The 22892-nt window shown below is 33.1% G+C and overlaps 1 protein-coding gene across 1 annotated transcript; it reads left to right on the plus strand.

The window, feature by feature from the left end:
• Positions 1-20942: 20942 nt before the first annotated feature.
• LOC113520327 (distal membrane-arm assembly complex protein 2) lies at positions 20943-22655 on the plus strand. Its single transcript, XM_026905633.3, has 2 exons — positions 20943-21531; positions 22012-22655. Exons 1-2 carry the CDS (start codon positions 21134-21136, stop codon positions 22454-22456), a joined length of 843 nt encoding a protein of 280 aa, XP_026761434.1. The 5' UTR covers positions 20943-21133; the 3' UTR covers positions 22457-22655.
• Positions 22656-22892: the final 237 nt, after the last annotated feature.

Consider the following 22892-nt stretch of genomic DNA (forward strand, 5'->3'; position numbering starts at 1 on the left):
ATATAAAGCGCTGTTGCTTTTATTTTATTATGAATTCCAATTTGAACTAACATAACTTTACCAACTTTCAAATATACCGTGACATCGTTCCTTATAACTTTTAAAGTAATAGTTATATATTAAGAAATGTTCAGTATCTAAGTGTAAACTATTTTCCGTGCCATCGCATACACTGAACATCTTATCTCTTTCTAAACGTTATCAAGAAACAAAACATATACTAATACTAACTGTATCACACACTAGCGTGAACCAATATAATAATATAAAGTATTCTATGAAAACAATACGCATGAAAATATCGACGTGTAGACAACTTATCCGACTAAGTCCAACTTCGACCGAGAGGTCAACCGACGTATTCAACTTGATTTAAACAAGGGAATGAAAAGTTCTTAAGTAGCTACCTCGTATAGACAAGCGCAGAGTAGGACGACCCCCCCCCCCCCACTACATGAAGTGACGACCACAAACACATTGTAAGGAGTCAATGGATACAGGTGGCTCAAATCCATTTCTTATGGTACTATGGGGGAGGTAGGGGGAAAAGGATTGTTAGTAATGTGGACTAATGACTAGCAAGCCCTATCAGGTCGACCTCCACGCGGTTTTCCCTGGAAACCATTGTGATGAATACTTCTTGCATCCGTCACGATGGTCTAATTGACCTGCTTTCATACTCATCTATCATCTCTCACTGGTGCCCCGCCAGTGTATACCAATAGCGCAGGCGAGTTCACCATTTCATTATTATCCATTAAAAAATATATTGGCCTGTGTTCAGCAATGGACAGATAACGGCTGAAATGATGATTATCTTACGTTCTAAGGCAACATATAACCTATCCATGTACGAAATTTCATTCAAATCCATTTAGCAGTTTTTGCGTGAAAGAGTAACAAACATCCATCTTGTAGAAGAATATACATATACATACGAACATGTTATTGAATTGATAAAATTCCCGTACGTGTGGAATACAACATGCTGCACTCCAGCTTGCGGCGAGCCTCCTCGGCTCCTAATAATATTATTAAGCCCTCAAAATGAGACCTTAAACAGTATACATTGGCGGAAGCAGCGCTGCAGCGCTGCAATTAACATGTCCCTGTGTACTTTGTGGACGCTTCTTGTGGATTTATTCGATTACCGTTCATTAGGATGCACACAGCGCTCACTTTGTGATGCAAATTCCTTGTTTTTGTCCGACCCGTCGCGTGCGTGCAGTTTTATACGCTGCAATGTGAGTGATATTCAAATAGAAAACAGCACGTTGATAATGGTACTATTATTGTTGAAAACAGTAAAAATAATAAACAGTGAAAAGTGTCGATCGAAACAAAACATTTAACATATTTATACGAGTAACTTTTTAATTGATCATACATATATAAATATTTGTATCGCCGAGTAGTCCCGGCATAGAATGGGCCACTCCATTTTTCTCGTGGGTGTCGTAAGAAACGACTAAAGGAGCTTAATTTTGCAGAGTTGGGGAGCAGCGTCTCTCTTTAAACATCAACAAAAGCTTAACTGCAGTTGCTAATTTGCCTGTCAAGCGTGAGGACTACTAGCAAACCCCGCAATAGGGTGAGATCTATGTTCAGCGTTGGACAGTTAATGGCTGATATAATATAATGACATAAATATATGATCTAAGCAGAATCCACTTGGATAACATCTAAATTCATTAAATAATTGCGTTCTTTTTTTCCTACCTTAAAAATAAAAAATCTATACACTCTGTAAATTGTAAGCACACTTAAAACTTATAAATGAAACAGCAAAAAATTATAAATATACAGTCAAACCTGGATAAATGAGAGCTCAAGGGACCGCGATCTCTTTTTCTCTTATAGAGGTTTCTCACTAACCCGAGTTTCTAACTTACAGAGTTACAGAGGTCTGTCTCACTTATAGAGGCCTATAAAAATACGACTAATATGTGCGTAATTAAAAAGAAAATACTTATTTATTATTATTTAGTCTCTCATTAATAGTTTTCTCGCTTATCCAGTTCTCACGTACTCAGGTTTGACTGTATACCTTATCTATAAAGTATCCTAAGGTACTAGACCCATCCGATTTCGTACGGGTAAAAATAATTTTTGAAAATAATATTTAATCTATGTTACTCGCTAATATAGCTTTCTGTATGTGAAAGAAATTTTAATATCAATTAAGTAGTTTTTGAGTTTATCCATTACAAACAATTCAAATCTTTGCGTTTTATAATTACATGCACATGTTTGCTCTTCGTAAAGGTATACTAACTAGACATACATATTGTTTTATTACAATCTTTTGAATTTATATCTTTATAGACATTGTTCAAATTTATTGTAATCTGTTTTGTACGCTAATAAACAAATAAATAACATTATTGTTTAACGTTGTATTTATAATAAACACTTTTTCACACCGCCATATATGTCTATTCTCTATATAATTTTGATAAAAGCAAACGTACCTTTCGACTCTCGTTCGCTCACATACTGATACATTCATCATTATACAAAATAAAGTTCCCGGCTTCTTGGCTCCGGAACTAAAACAATTTCATAAGTGGAATGCAGCCGAACTTTGGTTCGACTTATAAAATTCAATATTTTGATGCACGGGACACACTCGGAACTGAGTCGAACAGTGTCGAGTTCAGCGATGCAGGACTCCCAGCATAAAAATAGTAAACACAATTCTGACTTAGCAGAAAATCTGGCACGAACAGAACGCCATCTCGAGGGGCGCAATCCCGCGCAAGTTTGATTTGACTCTTGAATTCTGTGCTGGCGTTTGAAAAATATCACAAATTCAGTTTGGTCGAGTCAGACGCCGCCGATCTTGGATTATGTGGAATTGTTAGTACTGAGTGCAATGTCCGGCACTTGCATTTCGTTCCGAATAGAATACTTGGAGCGTCGGCAGCTCTAGAGATATCTTGTTTGAATCAAACGATGTGAATGGACATCGGGTGATACCTACGATAGAACGATATCGTACCCACATATTTTTTCAACTTTACTCACTAGCTTGTGAAATATATCTGTATTATCTACGAGTATATAAATTAAACATGATTATTATACAGCCAAGGGTGTGTACATCTGTTACAAGCATATATTACCATGTCTATATTAAGTGTTGTATTATAACAAACTATAAATAAAACTGTTTAAGTACTAATAAATAAATAAAATAAATCAATAACCGATTGTATGTAAGTGCATCACTTCAGTATAGCAGCACCTATTTGGCTATTTTTTTTTTTTTGTTGCTACGACAAGGTTTCTATGAAAAAAAAAATTTTTGCAAAGTGTACGAAGCCAGAACCAAAAGCTAGTTACTTTTTTTTTATAAATCTAGCTCTACAATGATTGACATCTATATAGTATAGAACAAAGCGTCACCTGTTAATACAAACTTTGTCTCTATTCAAATGTCAAAAAAACAAATCTAATGAGCCAAACATACTACCGTTACTAATTAACATTATATCATTAACCGATTCTGAACTCAGTTAAAACTTTCACCTGAACAAGAATGCGTACTTACCAGTATGAGTACATCTCCAAACTTCATACCTAATAACAACAAACTCGAGGCCCGGCACAGGCGAGAACAAGGTCGTACGAGGCAGGAAGGAACACTAAACACGACACTTCCTCCATCCCGGCCTGTCCGACCGCGCTGCACTTTGCTTACTCTATTTCCCTATATTCTCTAGAGATTACAGCGACCAAAGATATATGTGAAATGATTTGTATTTAACAGCACGATTTGATTTGAACACTGAAATATATGTAGGTACTTGTGTAGAACTATTTAGACGCTTTCTTCATTAAGTATACTAACAATAAGTAATGACATTGAAAAATTAAAATTTATCATTATATTTAGAATTAGTCAAAATATCTCCACAGGATGGGCAAAGAAAACCAAATTTCAAACGCCTTTACCCCGAAAAAAGAAACTTCTTCGTCCACTTTTTAACTCGTCTCATGCATGCACATAATCCAAATCCCTATACTGTATTTATTTCAAAAAAATAATTGTTTATTGTCTAAATATTTTCAAAATATACTTTTATATTTTATATCCATTCCATTCAATTAATTTCTATGTACACAACTTTGTTCGCAAACAATACTAACTGTAAGTTTACATGAATGCAATTTACTGCTTTGAAAGCTTACAAACTTAACATACAAAACTCACCCATATAGATTGTAGTAGCAACATAAGGACTGACAGATTGGAATGGGAAAAGGGAATACGCAGTGCTAAGTCTTCTGGAAATTACGAGTATTTCTATTCGAGAGACCACTACTCCAGTTAAACAATGCAACGATTTTTGGAACAAAATAAATTGGTGAAATTCACTTCATTTTATTTATTTTGATATATATAAACACACCAACAGTGCATGTACTATACAATAAGAAAAGAATGAATGAAAGGATAATCTTTATTCGCTTTAGATAATGTAGAGAACAAAATAACTCAAACAATAAATTTACTTGTAAGGTACAATGTGGTTTTGCTGACAGTCAACCATCTTGAAAAAGATTAATGATTTTGCGTGTAAATTTTTCAATTTAAAACCAATTTTAATAATTCTTTTTGTAATCGATAGAGTTTAATCCCTTGTTGATTTCATAATAATTTTGTGATAATTAAAATCTCTAATGTCTTTATTTTAAAATTACAACATAAATATTTATCTAACAGCTTGATTATACGAGTATATTTAAATACGCTATAAAAATATGTTGGTAACTCCTAGTAACCTAAACAAGGTATTTAGAAATTAAAGTACAATAAATAAGTGTGATTAAAAGATAATACACACAAAAATGGCTGTGTAATCGTGACAACGCCGCAAACGTAGCTAAGGTAGCTAAGAAAACGGCCGAGAAATGTAGACAAGAGCTATTTATTTTGCAAATGAACATTAAAATCTAAAGCATCGAAACCCGGGGGAAATCAGATCATGGTTTCGCAAAAAAAAAATGTTGACAATCCAAATGACGCGGCTGTATCTCAGGGCGATTGCAGACGTGGCGGCGGATTGCTGCGGCGATGCGAGCATACTCGTATTACGTCCGCGTTTTTGCATGCAAATATAAGAATATTATATTTTTTTATACCACTGAAGTGGCAAATAAGCATACGACCCACCTGATAAACCTACCACCTGGTAAACGATTACCGTTGCCTATGAACGTATAACACAATGACGATAATAATTAGAACGGGACACTATTTTTTTTCAAACGTTGATAATAGCATGATATCCCCACCTCGCTAATGGTATACATTGGCGAACACCAGTCAAGGATAGTAGATAAAAATGAAAAGATAGATTAGTTAGCTCATCGTGATCATGACATTTAGAATTCAGCACGATATTTTCTAGGGGGGACCACGTGGAGGTCGACCTGATAGAGTACATTGCTAGCAATGGGATTGCTAGTCTGCGTTACTAAAAATCCCTTCCCTCCCACGGTACACCATTATAAGCAAAACACGGAAGGGTGAACAAGGTCAGTATTTTTTTTTTGTTTTGCCCTGCATATGTTTTTATTTTTGAATGACTCAACTTCTTATTTGCTATATCAAAATCATTGTTTTTACATTATCCGTTCAAATTAAATAACTATGTTACTTTTATACGTCGTAAATAAGGAGATACATTTTTTATTTGTTCGTTTACTCAATAACGTCATTCTCCATAATGCATACGCTCATAGCACTTCTATGGCATTTTCTTTCTCCATTTCATTTATACAGATATCGAAATCGTTAGCATTTTTTATGGGAGTGTTCTATCCATAGACGTAGTATAACGTACTCAATTAGGTGCCTACTACCAGTGAAACATGAGTGAAACTGAACATTTTCAAGTTGAAAAATAACAAAAAAATTTAAGCATCTAATACTAACACGACGCATCTAGTTGTTAAATTTGAAAGGGGACTCAAAATTTAATGTTATTTAAAACGACTTCAAGAAGGAGGTTCTCAATTCGATTGTTTTTTTTATGTTTGTTACCTTATAACTCCGTCAGTTTTAAACCGATTAGAAAAATTCTTTTATTGTATGAAATAAAAATTTAAATATATCCTATATTTACAGAATAATCTCATAGAATTTTTACTTGTCTTAAAATCTGTTCAATACTTTTTGAAGACGGTTTTTTATGGAACAATAAAAAACCGACTGTCCTAATGGGTATATTATTATTGGGTAGATTTTTAGTATTACATACGATTTCTCTATGTATAATGAAAGATGCACAATTAATAATAACAAATTATCCTTCCGCCAGTCGGAGACCACCGAGACTGGAGACTGGCCACAACAGGACGTGGACCGATACATTCATCCACATCTGCTTGGACGATTCATTCAACTCGACAGTAGCTCCACCTGCTCCGCCAATATATTCACTTGATACATATGTACGTGGCTTCAATTTATATGCAGATTCTATATTATGTACGCTATAATACAACCCTTTACAGACAGATGGCTTAATGCACATCTACACTAATATTATAAAGAGGAAAGATTTATATTTTTGTGTGTATGTATATTTCTAATGAATAAACTTATAAAACTACTTCGCTGATTTAAAAAATTCTTTCACCATTAGAAAACTACATTCACCCTGAGTTACATAAGTTAAAAACTTAGTCAATTAGGTAGGATCAGATAAAAATGTAAAATGTTGTAAAAATGTCCACCCGTGCGAAGCCGGGACGGACCGCTAGTCATAAATAATTTCTTTCACAGCTAATATTATATTATCAAGTATATACCAATTCATATATATATATATATATATATATATATATATATATATATATATATATAAACATGTATGTATAGATTTTTTTTAAATGGATAAAAATGGAATGGTTACCCTGTCTGCACTATTGGTTTACACTCGCGGGGTACCAATGAGTGGTGATAGGTGAGGAGGGAACAGGTCAGTTAGCCCATCGTGATGAATATATCAGAAATGCAGCACAATATTGCTAGCTATGGGACTAATAGTCAGCATAACTAACAAAAATCAACCATCCTGACAAATTCAATTCAAGAATTAGATAATTTCTAGGGGATACCACGTGGAGGTCGACCTGATAGGGTATATTGCTAGCAATAAGGCTTTCAAACTCCATTACTAACAATCTCTTTCCCCCCGCAGCACCAGGGGTATCGCGCGCATATTACTTATCTTGAAAAAATTCTTAAAACGATGTTCATCCCTCACTTGTACCCTCCAAATATGACGATAGCACAGAAGGGATATAATTTCATTATCATCCACTTAAGACCCTGGAAGGTATGGAGACACATTGTATTGTTATTCTGTCAGCACACAAAAAAAATTATGACTATTATACCTAATTTAACCATAGATAAAATAATAAAAAGTAGTAGTAAAAATATTAGAATATGATATTGCTTCGAACTTCGAACCCTCATTGAGGCTGCGGTCACTCGACTGTTTTACAGCGCACAATAAACACTGCTGATTGTATACTTGTCTTTGGCATTGCGTTCCCGCTAACTTCCCTCACAATCTGCCCTATAATGTTTTGTACCAACAAATCTTTGGCCAACTCGCGCCCGCTGTTTGTCTTAGTTTTATTATTTACTAAGGGAATTGATTATCTGGTTGGCGAAATTTTCATATACCTACGTAAACAAGGTCATGAAATAATGTACAAGTAATAACAAGCAATCGCATATCATTAATCATAGCATGCATTATTGATCAATGTATGCATGGTCAACCTTAAGTTTACCTGATACTGCTGGGTTTTTAATGGTGACCGGCGCCTCCTCTGGCGAAGAAAAAAGAAGGCGATCGGGTATTTGTGCTGTTTATCCTGAAGTTTAATTTGATACTTCCTTTATTAATTCCACGGTGCCTCCTGTAAAACTCAGTGCCCCTTTTAGAGTTCGACGCCCCCTTAAATCTATTCGCCCTCCTTAAATCTCAGTGATTCGGCCGAATCCCGACCGGACCCTCCCTCAGTAATCTCGTTGCCATTAAAATAAAAACTAAATAAAACTCTCAAAGTCACGATAAATAAAAAATACCCTTAAAAATGCCTTTTTATCATTTCCAGTAATAGGTATTCACCGTCCAACGATTTCGATACAAAGTGAACGCAGTCCCGCGCGAAATGCACAACGGGTGAATTTATTCATTCCGAAACATATCGTCAATATTTTATTCGGACAAAGACTGCCCTAAATGTTTACGGAAGGACTGCATGCAGCATAATTGCTTACGCGTTCGGAAAGTCTACCATGGGAATAGCACATGTGCCACCAGTGTTACCAATATGATGCGAAAGATATTATAAATTGATAATTCATTCTTTCAACTTATTAACGTTTATAGTCTCAAAATTTCATTTTATCTTCTCACTGCTGACTATCAGTCTCTTCACACGAAAAAATAGATACCAAACCGCTATTTGCAAGCAAGTCACGCAGCTTCATGCATGGTATTATATTAAGATGACTTTAAAAAAATATAAATTCAACCGTTATTTGTCCAGTGTTAAACATAGACCCCCTTCCTCTATAAACGTCATAACCAGTTTACCATTGGAGAGATTTTATCAGTAGTTGCCACGCTTGGCGGGCGGATTGGCAACTGCAGTTTGGCTTATAGTGATGTTTTTAAGAGGGACGTTGCTGCCCACCCCTAGACCATTAAGTTACTGTAGTCGTCTCTTACGACACTTATGGGAAAGGAAGGGATGGCTGATTTCATGCCAAGACCACACGGCAAAAATTATGTAATCACATTTTTCACGAAACATCATTTCCAAAAAAAACAGTTTAGATTTATCTGTTTACCCTTTCCAAACCTTTGATCTTATTACATACAAAGAGAAATAGATATAATTATTTGTGAAACTAAAGCAACTACTTTATTTCATCTCTTTGTACATAGTTATATTTGAGTTTTACGTTTAAAAATTAATTATCTTGCTACTCGTAAACCAAACCTTCAAAGGCCTAACAATCTACAATATTATTCACAACACTTTTGCTTTTAACGCAAGAGTAAAATGAAATCTTTACCATCCGTTTAAATGAAACATTTTTTTTTTCTTTTAAAAACGACAATATTATTTGACCCTTCTATACTAACATGATAGATTAATATCCCATCTAAATATGGGACTCGACATTTTTTAATATTTTCTGCTACACATTAATATATATATATTTTAATATAGATAAAAATCTAGTTTCACAAGTAGAATACTGTCTTAAAAAGAAGCTCATAATTATTTCGATTTCACTATGTGTAATAATGGGTATAATAGATTTCCATTTCTAACAATACAACTGCATTATGTATAGTTTCTAGATTTGGCTCCATCTGTGTACCTTTTATCCAAATCCCTTTATTAAAGTAATAAACATACAAACAATTTTACAATCCTTCACATTTATAACGTTAATTGTAATAATATTTGTGAATGTTAATAATAAAACACTGTTCTTTATAATCACTTCTTTAATCTTTTCTAGCATGTTTCTCATATAATATAATTAGTTTCTTTATAACCAGACATATAAATACAGAGATAAATTTTTCCAAGACAATTAACCATAAAGTATACATCTACTTTTTCACAGAGACAAAACCATAGGTAAAATACATAAAAGTTGAGTCTGTTCTTTTTTACCTCAACCAATTGAATGAATATTTATTTGATAATTTTAATTTCTTACGGAATTAAAAAGTGTAAAAAGTTTAACATATGAATATTGAAACATATTAAAATTTTGTCACTACGCCATGCAAGGCGGATGACGATGCGGTCGCAAACCGACCAGACCACTGTGTACACACCGTGCACAAATGCACGGACCGGCGGCGGTGCTTTGCGCAAACAATGAAATATTCAAACGATTTGCGGTGTACGGACACTAGTCAGTCAGTAGCTGTGCACAGTAGCTATCACCACGTTTTAATTTTTAATATTAAATTATTAACAACTCTATTTACTGTCTTTTATTGTCCAGTTTTTCAACGTCTTGAATATTAATTAAACTTAACGTTAACGGCATTTGTAGTTAAAACTGTTATAAATATCGAGTTTCGAGAATAAATAAAGGATATTGAAAAAATTTGCAACTGATAGTAAGTCCGTGATATGACTGGAAGCACACTCAGGCTTGGTATAGGATGAATACGAATTCGAAGTCGTCCTGTCGGAGGGTCATAAGTTTTAATATTTCAGCGTAGAAAAAGGATACCAAGGTAATATGCCTAATCTATGTCTTTCGATAAATATTTTTAAATTGTTGTTAATTTCCTTTTGATCTTTAAACATTTAATTAAAAGTAATAAATGAGGTTTGAACGTAATAAAGGAGCAATGAACTAAAAACTCATCTTAAATAGTCCCCTACAAAAAATATTTAAATACTTTTATAATATCATTAGATTAACAGACCAAGTTTATAATCAATTAAGCTTTGCATTATCCGTTATTATAAATTAAACCAAGATTACTGGTAATCCAGAGTCAAATGGCATATCCGGGTTGTTATCTATGCGTCGAATAAAATTTAAAAGTTTCAAGAAAGCCCTGAAGGCGACATCGACCGACGAACAAATTTTGTTAGATGTTTTTAAATATTGCCTCGAGAAAGTAAACTTTTGATGGATAAAGAAAAACGATGTTATCAGTGATATCGTTGGAAGTTTTTTTTTTCAAATTGAAAATGTATTTTCCTTTGCCATTTTCGGCTAATCTTTAATTTACTAGCAGCTTTTCATATCTTTACTTTAACGTTTTTCCTTCTTAGTTTAATTTGCTATGAAAAATGAAAATTCTTTCACTGCTTATACTTGAAAAATTTTTACTATTTGCAATATTATATTATAAAAATAAAAAATTTACATTTAATAGTCCTCCTCAATCCCAAATAGTACATGAATGCCTTATATAATAACGATTAATTAAGTCGTAAAAGTAGAAGTAACAAACAAACTGAAATTTACATTTATAATATTATTAAGGATTACTTAATAAATTATTCCAAACGATCGACCACAGATAAGCATTCAACTTATACCGAAACTGAACAAAACTTAAACCACTTCAGAATCTGCGGTCTACAACAACTCACTTCGGAAACAACAAAGCTTTGCGACGTACAGCTAACTTTAATTGCTAGGAATCCTATTCTAAATCAATTTTACATAATTTTACTTATTATTCATTAAAAAACTTTATATACTAGTATAGTATTATATTATCTGTACTTTATGAATACATTAAACTATACATACAATAGCAACAAATCCATTCAACAATAGTTAAAAATGGTGCTTCACAATAAAATACCGAAAAAAAAAACAATTGTTTTAAAACCAGTTATTTTGATTTAAAAACTAAAGTAGTTTATCGTATTTGATAAAATTTCTATGGGACCAATCTGTAAGTATATCATTTCAGATAAAAAAATAATTTTCCAAAGTGATTTGTAACTGGTCGAGGTATGTGATAATAAACATGAATAAAAAATACAATCGAATGCGATATCATGTTGGATTTTAAACGAGTTTGACAAAATTTAGATATGTAGAATATCTATATGTAGCCTAAGTAGAATCCCTATTATATATAAGAAGCCCTATTATATACAATAAGAGGCTTGTTTGAATCAAAGCATTTGGCGGTCCATTGTTTCTGCCTACCCTTTCAGAAAAAAATTCAAATCAGTTTAGAAGTGACGGAATTATAAGGTAACAAACATAAAAAAATATACAATCGAATTGAGAACCTTTTTTTTAACGTCGGTTGAAAATCAACTAAATGAACAAGATTTATAAATATGAAGGTACAAGTAACAAATTAAATTGAGTTGATCATGACCTATATTATATTATAACAGAATATTAAAGGCATTCTCTTGGAAAGGAAACGAGGCCATATCAAAAGTTCAATTAATCTGATTAAGGCTTAAATTGTACAAAAGCTGCAGGGGATCGCTTTATTGGCGAAATTAAAACTTTACCCAAACAATCCTGAAAATTGAAATTTGAGTATTTAGCACTAATTTAATATCCTAATTATGTTGGTTTGTCTAATATCGTTTTACAACAGGGTCTGGGAAATTAATTATAATTAGAACGTTACCTGAATATCAATAATCAGAGCTTACGATAAAACAAATATTATGAGTGAAATAATAATACCCAATAAGATTTCTCCAGTATTTACCTCTTTTCTCTTCTCCACATATTCACTCATCGAGAATCGTGACCTATCCAAGCGATATTTTCTTCATTAAAACGTTCTGCGATATTGAAGATGGTGAGCATCTGGTCAGCAAATGCACTCATTCCTTCAATTGGACTCCTATGGTAGGGGGGAAAAAACTGTTGATAGTAGGTACTGTCAGCTACATTGTTTGCAATGTATTCTATCAGTTCGACCAATACTCGGTTCCTTCTGAAAGAACATAGTTACTGCCAAGTGGAAGCATACGTATGCGTCACGGTGTGGTATGCGTAATCTTATCTTACTAATATAATAAAAAAAACCGAAACATTGTCTATACCTGATAGGAGATATTTAAGAAAAATTCATATGCGAGATCTTAGGTAATAAGATCAAAAACAATAGACGTTAAATCGATATTTTTAAAAAATTTCGTCTGTCTGTCTATCTGTATGTTTGTTCCGGCATCACGCAAAAATTTGTGCATCAAATTGAATGCGCTTTTCACAGTTGTCACACACAGAGAAACAAATGAAACAGACCACTTCGAGATTCTTCAGCAGTCTAACAGTGATCTATTTTATTCGTTCCCTAATTTTGAAGTCTACGCGTACGAAGCACCGGGCAAAAAGGTAAGTATAAATGCCATTCAATATCTCTGATTTAAATTCAACAATAGTAATATGAGATATAATATTTAAAAATTTAAATATAGAAACTTTCTTGTGAGCGTTCTAATTGTTAAGTTAAAAAAGAACAGACTCAACCTTTATGTTTTTAATCTATAGTCTTGTCTACGTGAAAAATATATAGGAGGTTTATGGTTAATTGTCTATGATGGGAGCTCTATATTTTCGGTAACATAAGAAAAAGTAATTATATTGTAGTTGAAACATGTAAGAAAAGTATTAAAAGGCTGATTATTGAGAAGAACAGTGTTTTTATTATTAATACTACAAATTATATTACCAATTCCATTTAGTTATCACAGTATGGGATTATCTGTTGTGCCACCCACCTAATGTAAATGGACATAAAATGTATTCATAGTCACGACCATAAAAGATTTGATTATTTTATTACATATTAAGCGTTACTCACAATTTTACATATATACGTACCATATGTAATGTTATTTACATTAATATATAACCGACTTATTTTAGAAAAAAGAACCGTTATAAAATTACAATACTAGACAGATTTTATAAATGTTTTAATATTTTAATTTTAACTTGCTAACCTAAATAAATGAGACACCAACACAACCAAAGTTCGCTCTCTAATTGTATTATGAAAAACATGTCAAAATTAAAATTTGGAGCAATTTTCGGCTATTACAAAATGTTTCCGAATTACGTGTTCAGGAAGGTGTAAAGAGTTTGTGACGATGCGAATATATAGACTCTGGTGCCATATCACAAAAGTGGTCCAGCCCACCCTCCGTAGAACAAGCTATATAACCTTCCCAGTAATCTTACCCAGTTGCATTTATAATTAAAATTGTTAATTTCGTAATTCCGAGCTGGCAAAATGAATAATTAATGTACTAATAGGTACTGTTAAATGTTCAATTATTAGCATGTGAAATTTAACGTGATCAATTTAAATTTTCAATTGTATGTCACCACAACAATTAATTTATATTCAAGTGAGTTCATTATTGTTGCAATTGACCACATTGTATTCTACGATCGCATTGTGGTATTCTAAATTCCGTTCTAAAATAAAAAGCAACAGTGGTAAATTACTATAATGATCGAGCAGACAAAATATATTTTTTCTTCGGAAAAAATTACAACGACAAATAATTATAATGGTCTAATCAGGCTAGTGTAGGACGACCCCCACCCCCTACTAGGTGGAGTGACGACCTCAAATGCATTGCAGGGAGTCAGTGGATATAGGTGGCTTAGGACCGTTCCTTATGGCAGTCTATGGGGGAGGCCTATGACCAGCAGTGGACGGATAATGGTTGAAATGATGATGATGAAGATAATCAATCAGACTGGGTATAGATTGTCTACATTAACATGGCACGTTTCTCCAACTTTTTACTTCAATATGTATGACCTTATATAAACCTAGTGCTTTGTTTGTGTTTGTGAGGAAACGTCTTCAGTGGCGGTCCAGCCAGAGAAGTATTATATTACTTTGACGAAACCTTGTAAATATTATATTTATTCTTACCTATTTTTAATACCTTAGATTTTGGGGGAGCATACCATGTTATTGCAATATATAAATTAGTGATTAATTACTATACAAAAAATCAAACCAAACAAAGGCATTTTAATTTTTCTATTTGCGCAGTTAAATAATCCAATGACCGGAAATTCTTGCCGTAAATCGTATGTATGTATTGTTATAACAAAAAGTACAAAATTGCTTACTCATTTGCTCATTAGCAAGAATACTTTACATAACTTATGTATGGGTATACATAACAGGCAACCTTATAGTGTAATATAAGTAAAACCAATATAAGTATATTGTTTATTATCGCCTTAAAAGATTATTTTATACGCCTTGAAATGGCGAACAAAATTGACGGCCCACTCGATGGAAAGTGGTAACAGTCGCCTGTGGATATGGACATCATAGAATACAATGTAGCGTTCATGGTTCCATTGATGCGTTGCCATTACGGAGGACTAAGGTATTAAGCCTCCATACCCCGTAATTTCACTGCCATTATTCCAGCCTTCGAAGCAAAACATAGCAATGTAAGCATAGCTGGTTAACAGCAAAAGTACAGAACAGTAACTACGCAGACGACTTTTGTACAGAAAACTACAGTAATCAATGTGAATAAAAAATACAGAAAGCATTATGAGCTAGCGGTTTACTACTTCGTCTTATAAACGCTAATGATCATAAGTTTGCATCAAATTTTTTTTCCTCCTTTTTTTGCTTTTATATTACTTCTTATGCATCGATTTCAGAAGTAGGAAATTAAATGAAATAGACTGCTTTTAATAAACAATTACAAACAATAAACAGTTTTCAGTTTTCAGTTACAAACAATAAGTTAGACCTTCATGAATACAATTTTGTAAACTGCATCTAATTCCATGCGGTATTTTTTGTATGATACCAGAACAAACATGAAGACAAGCGAAATTTCTATAAACTATTATTATGGCTTCTATTGCTCTTATTAAGACCCACGTATGTAAATTTTTACAATTTTATTATATTATAGTAAGATGACCAGAATACCGTGTAGGTGTCGTAAGAGGCGACTAAGGGAGCTTATGGTGGAGGGATGGGCAGCAGCACCCCTCTTAAAACATATCTAAAAGCCTAACTTCGGTCGCCTGCCAAGCGTGGCAACTACTAGCAAAACTCCCCTTATGGGGAAGGCTTATGTTCAGCAGTGGACAGTTAACGGTTGAAATAATAATAATAATAAAAAGATGACCAAAGAGTTAAGTGGGATCGATGTAATCGATATTATACCGAACAAATAGAATTATCTGGGTATTGTGAGTTAGTGTTAGCATAAACTTCTAAACCACGGTTCTCTCTAGTTCGAACTTAATTAAATGTATTATATAACCACATCTAAAGCCTTCCTGTACAACCAAGACGGTCTTGAAACTATTAAATGTTTACACAATAGTTGGTTTAGATTAACACACAAATATACACCCACCACAATTTGTATATATAAATTTCTAAATAGGCCTGTTTTTAACACAAGAGGTAAACGAGCATGCAACTCACCTAATGGTAAACTACCGCAGCTCTTGAGCGTCTACATCAACGGAGGAATTGTAGATGTGCTACCAGCTTTTCAAAAGGAATATGCACTTTTCTTAAAGTTTTCAGTGTCGTATTGTTTGGAGATACTACTGCTGATACATGTTTGTGCGTAAAAGAAAATGGCTTAAAAAACGCACGGTGGAAGACCGCTAGTCATTCAGATGTTTAGGATAGAGCTTTAGTTTATGGCGGGTTTTATAATGGTGAAATTCACCACCAGGTATCAAATCTAACAATTCCTTTGAACACTCCCTATGATACATTCGATAAAAGATGCATAGAGATGCAACAACTTTACGCTTTTTTCCGTTAGTCCAGTTAGATAGTAAGGCGCTAATGATCGAACTACCTAATATCCTCCAGATCGCCTACTTTTGGGAACTACATATATTAGTGATAGCATATAAATAAGAAGTATACGGTAATATGATAGTTCTAACTTAAAAAAGGTGGGAAAAAGAGATTGTTATTAATGAGGTTTAACGGTCACATTGTGGGGGGAAAGGGATTGTTAGCAATGGAGTTTGGCTGCCCCATTGCTAGCAATATCAGGTCGACTTCCACGTGGTTCCCCCTGGAAACCATCGTGAACAATTCTTGTTGAATTCGTCACGATGAGCTAACTGATCTGCTTCATGCTCATCCTCTATCATCCTTCACTGGTGCCCCGCCAGTGTATACCGATAGCACGGGTGGGGTTACTATTTCATTATTATTATATTACCCATAAAAAAACAGTCACATTGTTAGCAATACAGGGTGTGTTGTATCAAATCGACCACCATATGGAAACCATCCTGGAAACCATCGTAGGTAATTCTTAGTGAATTCGTTATATTCTAACTAGCCTGACTTAATTTTTTCTATCATCTTTCACAAGACGCACGCCAGCGTATACAGATAGCGTTGACCGAGTTACCATTCTATTTTTACACCAATAACTAAACCTTAAAAATACTAAACTATATCGTGCTACAATATTATATATTATTATATACTGTTATATATTACTTATACTGTGACCCAACGAGACCAGATTGAGTCTCAAATAAATGTAAATAATAAAAAAACACTCGTTTTTTTTTTTATCTCAAGAGTATTTATTGAAAAGAAATAAAAGTAACAACGGGCTTTCTGGGAATATTCAATAAAGTTTTTTTGTTTTTAGTTTAGTTACAGTCCTGTTCAGTTTAGTCTACTATGACGTAGATATATTAGAGTTCTGGACGTTGCTATCTAGAAATATTAATTACTAATTTATTATTTATTGGTAATGTACGTAAGAATAGACAGTAAAAAATAGACTAACGTATACTATTACAATCACCTGTAATAATAGTTAACTGAAAATCGCAACCCAGATTATTATTTTATACGATATTTTTCCTAAAGACCTAACTAGAGTTTGTCCTTTACACGTTCGTAACTATACCCTTACAGAATAGAATTAATATAATAACATGCCAAGCGAAAACAACAAGCACTTGAATTAATAAAGGACCTTAGCAACAGAAGCCTGATTAACTACTCATTTTCTTATCCCTAATAATCGAAATAGAAATACAAGTAGGTAGATATTATTTCTTGTTTGATATTACATTAATGACCGTAGTGTAACGGTGAAACATACTGCCTTGTGGAGAAAGGATTGCTAGGAATGGGGAGGTTAGTTCACATTCCTATCAATATACCCCTATCAAGTCGACCTCAACGCGGTTTCCTCTGGAAACCATCGTCATGACAAGCTATCTTTTCATCCTTACCGATCATCCCTCACTGATACCCCGCTAGTGTATATCGATAGCGCAGGCGGGGTTACTATTCCACTATCATCCATTAAAAAAAAAACACACTGCCTTGCCAGAAGGGAAAAAGGACTGTTAGTAATAGGGTCTAATAACCCCATTGCTACCAGTTTACTCAATAAGATCGACCTACGTGTGCCTAAGAAATCATCGTAGTGAATTTGTCTCGTTGGGCCAACTGACCAGACCCGACTTCACATATCATCTCTCACTGATATCCTGCACGTATCGTAGCACGAGCGTGAAGACTACTCCATTTTTATCTCATGAAAATCTTACTATCCCGAAGTGAAAAGAATTGTCAGCAATAGGATCTAACAAACCCATTAGCAATATATCCTCTCTGGTTGGTCCCAAATCATCGTGGATAATTCCTAACGGACTTCATCCTCACTTATTACCTCTCACTGATACCCTACAATATCATAAGCGGAGTGACCATTCCTTTATCGTCCATAAAAGAACAAACATCTACTATGTATTAAAAATCTCTCACATTTATATCATCATAATCTCAGCCATTACATGTCCACTGCTGAACATAATCTGTGGAAGAGACAAACTGCTATTAGGAATGGTCCTGAGGCACCTGCATCCACTGACTCCTAACAACGCTTTTGAGGTCGTTACTGCATCTAGTAGGGAGTAGTCCTATTCTGAATTTACCCGTACGGGGTCACCAGTCAAGAACCTTTCTTCCCCATCGGTTGTCGTTTCTTCCAGCTTTATGGCCAGCCCATTGTCACTTCAGCTTGCTTATCCTTCGGGCTACAACAGTTACTTTGGTTATTTTGCGGATATCCTCATTTCTGATTCTATCACGTAAAAAAATTCTGAGCACTGCCCTCTCCATAGCTCGTTGAGCAATTTTAATCTTTTGCATACGGGCAACCATGTAGGACCATGTTTCGGTTCCATAAATCATCACTGGCAACACTCACTAGTTAAAGATTTCGTCTTCATACTTTGAGGTACATTGGTTAAAAAGGTGTGGTGTAGTTTTCCGAACACTGGCCACCCGAGTTGGATTCGTCGGTCGAAGTTTATATACTTTAGTAAAATTTTACTTTCTTGTTGCTCTTTACTGATCGGATTTGAATGAAATTTGTTACACGAATAGACCTTTTTATTCACGTTCACGAAAATAAATATGTGTGTAAAGTCGTAATATTACTCTACACAATTAATTCAATTCCAAATTCCTAAATAGTACTTACTTAATAATTACTCAGAATTGTTAATTAATTGCGTGGAAGCTAGAAACCAAGCTGAGAAATCCGCCAGGGAGTCATCTCAATCGAAGGCTAATCGTGCATTAGTGGGAACCATAGCTACTTACATATGCAGAAACATGCCATTTGCCTAGTTGATATCATACACTGATGCTCTGTTTACATTCAGACAGTTAGTGGATTCAAATGTTAGTGGATCAGTGGAACACGAAACTTTTTGAAGTATGCATGGATATTTGTTTTTGTTTCACACAAAAACTATTGAACAGATTTGAATGAAATTTAGTACACGGATAAATTACATCCTGGCTTACTATTATAATCTATTACTACACAATCACGGTTAAACAACTAAACGGATTTGAATGAAAGGTACACATCTAGGTTATATCCTACCTTAACACATAATACGAGTATATTTTATATATACTAATATTGATGCACGTGGGCAAAGTCACGGAATTAAGATAGTATATAATACTGCATACCCACAAAAATTTAAAAAGGCGAGAACTCCTAATGTTGCGTTATGTACTTTTATCTATTTTATCTATAGAATATTTATAAATATAGGATAATCAATCTCAATTCGACTAGTACATTGATAGATGTGAACACAGCACTGGATTTGATACACGAAACTGTGAAAGCACTTAGTGTATTTCCCCAGGCGCAACATAACAGCGATGGTACGCTGTCATTTCGACTCTGATTGACGAAACCGTCGGTATCTAAATCCTTTCAACATAATTTTACTACAACGAAGATGCCTACAAGTAAAAGCAATGTATACTTATAAAGAAAAATACATAATGTAGCACAGATTAAAGATAGTACCTGCGGTATATACCTAAGAACAAGTACTATTGGATGTGAATATGCGACCGTTTAAGTGTCTTTTTATCTATAGCGCCAATTAGGTACTTCTGTAGACAGAGATAATGGATAATATAGTACTTAATTCATTCACGTATGGAGTTTGAAACTAAGAACAAGGAATTACATAGAAGGAATGTTAAAATTGTCAATTCATTAATGGCCACTCATCTAGAAAACTAATATTTTATCTATACACCTATATTTAACAATTTCCAGTCATCACTAAACATTAATTACAATCCATCTTTTACAGAAACTACCCTATTATTTGAGAGATACCATGAATATCACAGGTATCTGTCTTTATAAAATATTTTTCAAAGTATGATTCGCGAACCCCTACTATAATTACATTACCGTGAAGTGAGTTCAAGGATGAGAGTCGAAAATTGACGATAGGATTTTGCTTTTTTTTTTTGGATAAATGTTTTTCTAATAATACCAATACAACGATGGGAACTTTAACAGCGCAACTGTATCGGGCACGTTTAATTTTTTATAAGTCTGTCATCATATGGTATAAAAAATATAATAAACTTATCTCTTTTTAGGTCCTAAAATCCCTAAATAAGAAGTTCCAAGACACCATTCTCTTAAATTCTCTAAGTATCTTAAGTTAAAATTTTAATTTCTTAGTTTAAGAAAAAACGCGAATATTTAAAGTAAGACAGACTTGTAAAATGAAAAACAAAACGAAATTTTTTCTAATAAGTATGTTGTTATTATTTTATATTCACCCAACTTCAGGGTATATACAAAATGAACACATTTTTGAAGATTTCAAGGAAATTAGGTAATTCAATTAATAACAAATAACCAATTTTTGAAGACAATCCGGATAGTTGATTTCGGATCGAATCATCAAATATTGCTGTACAGATAGATAAAAGAAATTAAACTTAAAAATTGTTCCTTTTCACCTCGTTTTACGGGATGTCGAATTATGTCATTGTCAATAAAGTTGTCAATGTCAAATTAAAAAGTCAATTTGTCACTATATTTCTAAAATATCCGAATTTTATAATTTCATTCTACGATATAAATATTATAATTATAAATAGAACTCAGAAAAATCAACTAATGAATCAATTTTATTACGGAAACATTATGAATAGTTTCTGTTTTGTACTATCATAAATAGTTTGATATTTTTAACACATTTTCATCAAAAATGAGGCCTGCTAACATCAACAAAATTAGTCGGTGCTTTTACATAACTTCTCGCAAATACTCCGAAGAAAAATCTGTGTATCAAAAACACGAAGAAGGTCCTAAACCGCGCGAAGTCCACGGAAAATTGTACCCGGAATGGCGTAAACCTTGGATACATAGAGATGGTGAATGGTCTAGCAAGCTCTCAGTTTTTGTTGAAAAGAACCCTAGTCCGGATATCATGTACGCTTTATCACAAATACCAAATTTAACGTTCGATAAAATAAAAGCCTGGTGGAGTGACATGAAAGTAATTCAGGAAAAACAAAATCAAAAATTTTTACCTGAAAGAGTTGCTACACTTGGTTCTAATTTGGCCGCTGTACATTTTTTTACCTTTCGACAAGCTAAAGTCAGGTAAGTCATTGAACTAAGTTTAAAGTAGTTAATATAAAAAAGATCTTATAAGAGGCAATTGTTAAATGCTAGACTCATCATATTTCTATCTTTGGGGCCCATGACAATATGATCACAGGATTTTGACATATACTATCACTAGTTTTAAGAAAGATTGCTTATCTACTAAATCATAAAGATAGTATATAATAATGTATTGTTTTAATTATAAATAAATTTTTAATATTGATAGTCTAGTCAATCGGGTAAATATCAAGTGTGTTTGGCTCTTCACAAACTAGACACAATCCTGTAATAATTATTTTTTATTAAAATAAAATACACAAACAATATGAATCTGTTCAAGTTCGCAAATAAAAATCTTATCAGTGCAGATTCAATACTGATACTAATACTTTCTGTAATAGCACAATTGTAAATGAATCAAGAAAAGAATAATTTTGATACAGAAAATGTGATAATTGTTTTCTTTTATTGCAGGTTAAGAGGTTCGAGTGAATGGATATTTGGAGATATAACTACACTCAATCTTCCCAGTAACTACAGTGATGGCTATTATGTAGAGGCTATTGATTGTAGTGAATTTCACCACAATGGTATTCGTTTTGAAGGTTTGGAAAACCTGTATGGTTTAAATTTTCTCAAGTGGCTATCTTTGAAAAATAATAGACATGTTGATGTTTGGTGCATAGATAGAATAGCCGGACAAAATGGAAAAAGCTTGGAATATTTGGACATCAGTGGGTGTAATATATGTGTTGGTTGTGTATTTAGTTTAGCAAGAATGAAAACTCTAAAAATTTTAATTATTACTGATCCTGGTGATAATGTAGAATTACAAGCTGCATTGTCTATGTTGGAACAAGAAAATCCTCAGTTGTTAATTAAAGCAGTAGAAAATATTGATGATAATATAAGTAAATAATTTTAATTTTTTTTTGTATTTTCAAATTAAAAATACATGAAATTTTTAATATTTTAAATCTATAGACTTCTAAATAAAATTCAAATGTTTTAATTTCAATTATACTGTATTTATAATTGTTAAAAACCATGCATTTATGAACTTACAGAAGTTAGTTTTTTTTTTTAAATGACTTTGTTTCAAATACATGTTTATTGTTTCAATTCTTTTTCTTATACCAATCCCTACATCACTCTGAACCAAAATAATTTCTATGCAATCTTTACTTTGAATCTAAAAATGTTACATGATTAAGTAGCTAAATCTTTTATGATACTTGTTGAAATAAACACTGTATGTGCTTATATAAGAATTATGAATATTCATTTAATTGTGTTAATGTATCATCAAGATTTCTTTAGATTTACCCCAGGGCACTTATTTTATTAGACAGGAT

Source organism: Galleria mellonella, unplaced genomic scaffold, assembly GCF_026898425.1.
Source record: "Galleria mellonella isolate WM207_F2 unplaced genomic scaffold, CSIRO_AGI_GalMel_v1 utg40, whole genome shotgun sequence".
Lineage (NCBI taxonomy): Eukaryota > Metazoa > Arthropoda > Insecta > Lepidoptera > Pyralidae > Galleria > Galleria mellonella.

Excerpts from the sequence above, each read along its gene's own strand:
- LOC113520327 (XM_026905633.3), top strand. The coding sequence starts at position 21,134 with ATGAGGCCTGCTAACATCAACAAAATTAGTCGGTGCTTTTACATAACT. Across the intron at positions 21,532-22,011 it reads TTTCGACAAGCTAAAGTCAG|GTTAAGAGGTTCGAGTGAAT; the intron begins GTAAGTCATTGA and ends CTTTTATTGCAG.